Genomic DNA, 4,830 nt, shown 5'->3' on the forward strand with positions numbered 1-4,830 from the left:
TTTTACCCCCTCGGGGTCTCTATCATCCCGTTTTACCCTATCGTACCGGAGGAAAATTATTGTTTCCCTTATGTCGTACTTGTGCCCAAAAACTTTGTCAAGATTCTCAGTATCGCTGTCAGCATACAGATTCTGAACGCTGTATCACCGGAACTTGGGTGACTAGCGAACTTCAAAAAGCCTTAGAATGCGGATACCAGTTAAAGACAATTTACGAAGTATTGCATTTTCCAGAAAAAAGTCAGGATCTCTTTCGCAGTTACATTGACACGTTTTTGAAAATCAAACAGGAAGCCTCTGGATATCCCCCCGATTGCGAGACCGAGGAACAACGGGTAGCTTACATCCGCGACATATTTGATCGAGAGAAATTGATGTTGAACCCTATAGAAATCGAGAAAAATCCCGTGAAACGAACTATTGCCAAGTTATTTTTGAATTGCTAGTGGGGAAAATTTGCTCAGCGCCTTCAATTACCTAAAATCGAATATTTGAAAGAAGAAGAACAATTGACGAGAATGTTACAGGACAGCACTCTTGAAATCAAAGGAGTTGAGTTATTAAACAACTTAGAACAACCCGAACGCGATCTGATTTTAATTAATTATCTGGAAAAACAAGATTTCATCGAAGACTGCCCCTTTGGAAACGTGGTGTTAGCTGCTTTTACTACTGCTCATGCTCGTTTACATTTATACGACACCTTAGAAAAATTAGGAGATCGGGTTCTTTATTTCGATACCGACAGTATTATTTATCAACACGTAGAAGGGTTGTATAATCCTACTATAGTCAATAGTTTAGGAGGATGGACCGACGAATTGGAGGGAGGTCATATTACCAAATTCATGTCTGGAGGCCCTAAGAATTATGCGTTTGAAACAGATACTGGAAAGAGCGTGCAAAAAGTCAAAGGCCTTACTTTGAATCATCGAGCTTCTCAAATCGTAACCATGAAGGCTTTAGAGAAAATGATTTTTAAAGAATTGGATGAAATGACGGTCACTTATCCTCATAAAATCCAGAGAACCAAGAGACATGAATTATTGACCAAACATTTTACTAAGAAATATCAAATTGTATATGATAAACGGCAGATCATTGATGATTTTAAGACTCTTCCTTTTGGTTATTAAACTTGTTTGTTCGAATAAAATATATGAAAAAATATCACCTCTTGTTTTTTTCTTAGGACCAGAGTCCTCTTTATATATGATAAAATAATAAACAATGGATTTCAAATGCAAAAAACTTTTAATTGGAAAACTCAGCAAACAAACATACAACATATTTACATGATTTTTGAAAGACTTTAGTAATGAGAAAAAAACATATTTACCATTAATGATTAAAGAATCCAAAAAACTTTTAGTCACATATATACACAGATTGATTTTTTTCACACGGATTTCACATATTTTTAATTCTTTCCATCACTCTGCAGACTTGGAGCAATTTCAGGAGTTCCTGGTTGTTCCCAAGCATTTTCATTTTCAGGTAAGACTGGTAGAGTAATTGCCTTTTAGCATTTCGTAGTTTTTTCCTACTTCTTTCTTGATCGGCTTCTTCCTCTTCTCTTTTTCTTTTCTCTCCTCCCAAACGGTTGACCATATTGCTGTATGTTTCGCAATTCAGCCATAATCCCGTCAATTCTTCTTTGGCTTTCCCGTAATCCGTACAAATTTTGTAAACCCCGCTTACTTTGTCTGCTTTGGCTCCTTCGATTTCCTCCAGCTCCTGTTGACTCATGTTCTCTACCAATTTGTCCGTGTTGATGTCTTCTCCCATAGCTTGCATCTCGACCCAGTCACCGTCCTCTTCAGTAGCATTAGCAGTATTGAGATCATTTAATATTTCTTGGAAATCGGATGCGATCACTTCTATGGGGGTTTGATTAGTTCCCTCCTCCATTTTCTCCACCACGAAAATTTCTGTCTCCGCCTCTTTTCCTTCTTCTTCTATTTCCTCCTCATCTGTTTTTTCTTCTTCCTCTCTCTCTTCTTCTTTCTCTCTTTCTTCTCCTTCTTTCTTTTCTTCCTCCTTCTCTTCTTCCTTCTCTCCTTCTTTCTCTTTTTCTTCCTCCTTTTTTATCAAATAAAGTTTCTCTGGTTCCATTTTCTCTACTTCCATCGGTTCAAATATTGAGGGAGAACATTCGACCTTTGGCATCAGGTATCCAACACCGCCGTCCGCTAAGGGTACCGCGATTACAGCTCTTATCTCTTCCATTTTATTGTTGCGTTTTACTTTACTGTGGCACTTAACCATCCAAATTGTGACGAATAATGATTTGAGCTGTCTTTTTATATCCTCTCAATAACGAAAGTAGATTGTTTCTCGGTACCGGACTACGTGACGTGTCACAGCCAGGTGTTTCATTCACGAGCTGAACTAGGTGCCCTCTCTTGCCAAGTCTGATCGTAACTCTTACAGCATTGACCTTTGTGCGTTTTAGGTTTTTTATAGTTTTCGTTGAACCATTGTCTCACGTAGCGATCTGTTTGTTTTGGTGTCCAGTGTTTAGGAAATAATTGTTTTAATACTTTACGGCCTCTTCTATGACGATGATGTAAAAAATAGACACAATATTCCCCGCACACTTTACTTGTAAAATCTTGATAACGCCTTCCATTATATATCATGTGATGACTGTTTCTTTCAATAAATTCTTGAATTTCCTTATACAAGGGGGGAAATCCATAAGAATCGAAATATTCGATCGTATCTCCGTCTAAATATAAACACACCCAATGAGCTCCCGGTTGATCTTGAGGATCTGTGTTTATGACCATGGCTTTTTCTTTAAAATTTAAATGTTTAGGAATGATATCTAGGGCATAGACACCTGCAAAAGAAGATCCTAAATCTGCCTTTAAGACTTTTTTCAATTGATAGGTATCCATTAATAATCAGTGCTGACTTCTCTTTGTTTGTTGATTTCTAGCACGTTATCAAATTCGGCGTAGACTAAACAATTCAGAGTTTCTGCCGTGTTTTCTGAAAATTGAATTTCGATTCTCAAATTTCCTGTTTCAATCAGATGAAACTTGTCTAGCTGTGCCTCCTGATCTTTGGTGAAATCTATACACCACAAGGTGTAGCCGTCTTTATACTCGTCGAAACTAATTCCTGGGGCCCAATCGGCACCGAATTTTCCCAGTCCTTGATACAGACTCAAGTAGGATCTGAGATACAAGTCGTTCTCGAAATCCGGCTCATAGGGTCGGGTACTGATGGTTTCTCCGTTGATGGTGACATCTAATCTTTTGACTTTGGCGTTTTTGAAATTGAACGGATTTTTGGTGCTAGTGCCATTAAAAGCGTCATTAGCTACCAGACCCAAAACGATTCGTTTTGGCATTTGCCCTTGAAACAGATGATCGCTGATTTTGGATTGGGTTCCTGTAGGAATGGTGAACGTTTTAACGTCTACCCGTCTTAGGGGATACTTGGCCGTTTCTACGTTCAGCCTCTGGTTGACAGTATTCAACACGGCTGCAGTAGGTCTGACTTTTCTGACCCACAGTAACACGTTCAGAAGTTTTATTTTTCCTGTACTCCCTGCATTAGTATTCATGTAAAAATCAGACTTTGTTCGGTTCAATCTCAAACGAATATCTACTCCGTTGGGAATGAATTTGTCCTGTTGAAAGAGATCTAGATACAGACGATCGATTAAAGTAATCTTTTTGCCGTCGTTGATGACATTGTGGCGCTTTCTCAACCCGTCGTTTTCAGAACCGGCTGGATAGGACAGTGACATATTTGCAGCAGTTATGGTGATTTTGTTATTAGCCACAACATATTCCGTTTTACCTAGAGCTGCATTCGCTATATTCAAATCATCCATTTTTCCTGCCGTGTCTTTTTCCCACAGACTGCAAGCAGACATTTGAGTGTCTAAGGTTTCGGGTCTGTAAGAAAGTACTTTCTCTAAATAGGCTTTGTGAGGATAGGTATCTGTTCCTGGGGTAACGATTTTACCATTCAGAGTGAGATCGATTTCTGAGAACAAAGAATGTATGATGTTATTCACGGGAGTGGATATTCCATCTACTCCCGTTAAATTACCGCCATCGGCTTTCGTGAATTTACAAACTATTTGTAAATAAGTCTGTGAGAGATCTATGTATTCGTCTCCCTGCCCCTGAATATCGAATTCAATGGGAGCTGTATCGGAATCGAGAGTACTGGAAATGGGATAATATTCCATCCATTTCGATTCTTCCAAGGCTATGTTGGTGGGGGGAACCTGGAACAATTCTAAATTGTCCATCCCACACATGCATGACTCTCTGTGCATCATTTTTGAAGGTTAAAAAAGTGTGTGTGTGACTTTTGAATTAAGGTACTCGACTGTCTAGGGTGAGGGGTCTGACTCTCTTTTTATGGGGGGGGGGGGGGGCATTGGTCAGTCCAAAATATCCATGAGTCTTGCTTTTTTACCTGTTCCCACTTTTATTGTTCTTTTTCTTTTTTTAGTAGGGCCTCCCTTCGCTAGAATTGTTTTCTCTAAAAATTTTTCTGCTTTTTGAATGCCTTGTATGGCTCGGGCAACACCCGCTTCTTTGATATTTTTTCCTTTCAGGACATCTATGCCTGTTTTAGCAGCAGTCTGTATCGCTTGTTTAGTTCCTTCTTTAATGATTTTTTGAGCGCCTCTTTGAATTCCTCTTTTTATTCCTTTTTTAATTCCTCTTTTCATTAGGGCTTGAGTCCCCTTTTTAAATAATTTAGGGAGTTGTTTAATTCCTCCTTTGACTAGGTCACTGACTACTCCTTCGCCTCTTTGTTTTCTTCTTCTTCTTCTTCTTCTTCTTGTCCCACTAC

General features: G+C 38.9%; 1 protein-coding gene across 1 annotated transcript; it reads right to left on the reverse strand.

The window, feature by feature from the left end:
* Positions 1–2,902: 2,902 nt before the first annotated feature.
* LOC128168952 (uncharacterized protein F54H12.2-like) lies at positions 2,903–4,285 on the reverse strand. Its single transcript, XM_052835118.1, has one exon. The coding sequence runs from the start codon at positions 4,283–4,285 to the stop codon at positions 2,903–2,905; it is 1,383 nt and encodes a 460-aa protein (XP_052691078.1).
* Positions 4,286–4,830: the final 545 nt, after the last annotated feature.

This window comes from Crassostrea angulata, unplaced genomic scaffold (genome assembly GCF_025612915.1).
Source record: "Crassostrea angulata isolate pt1a10 unplaced genomic scaffold, ASM2561291v2 HiC_scaffold_72, whole genome shotgun sequence".
Lineage (NCBI taxonomy): Eukaryota > Metazoa > Mollusca > Bivalvia > Ostreida > Ostreidae > Magallana > Magallana angulata.

Excerpts from the sequence above, each read along its gene's own strand:
- LOC128168952 (XM_052835118.1), bottom strand. The coding sequence starts at position 4,285 with ATGTGTGGGATGGACAATTTAGAATTGTTCCAGGTTCCCCCCACCAAC.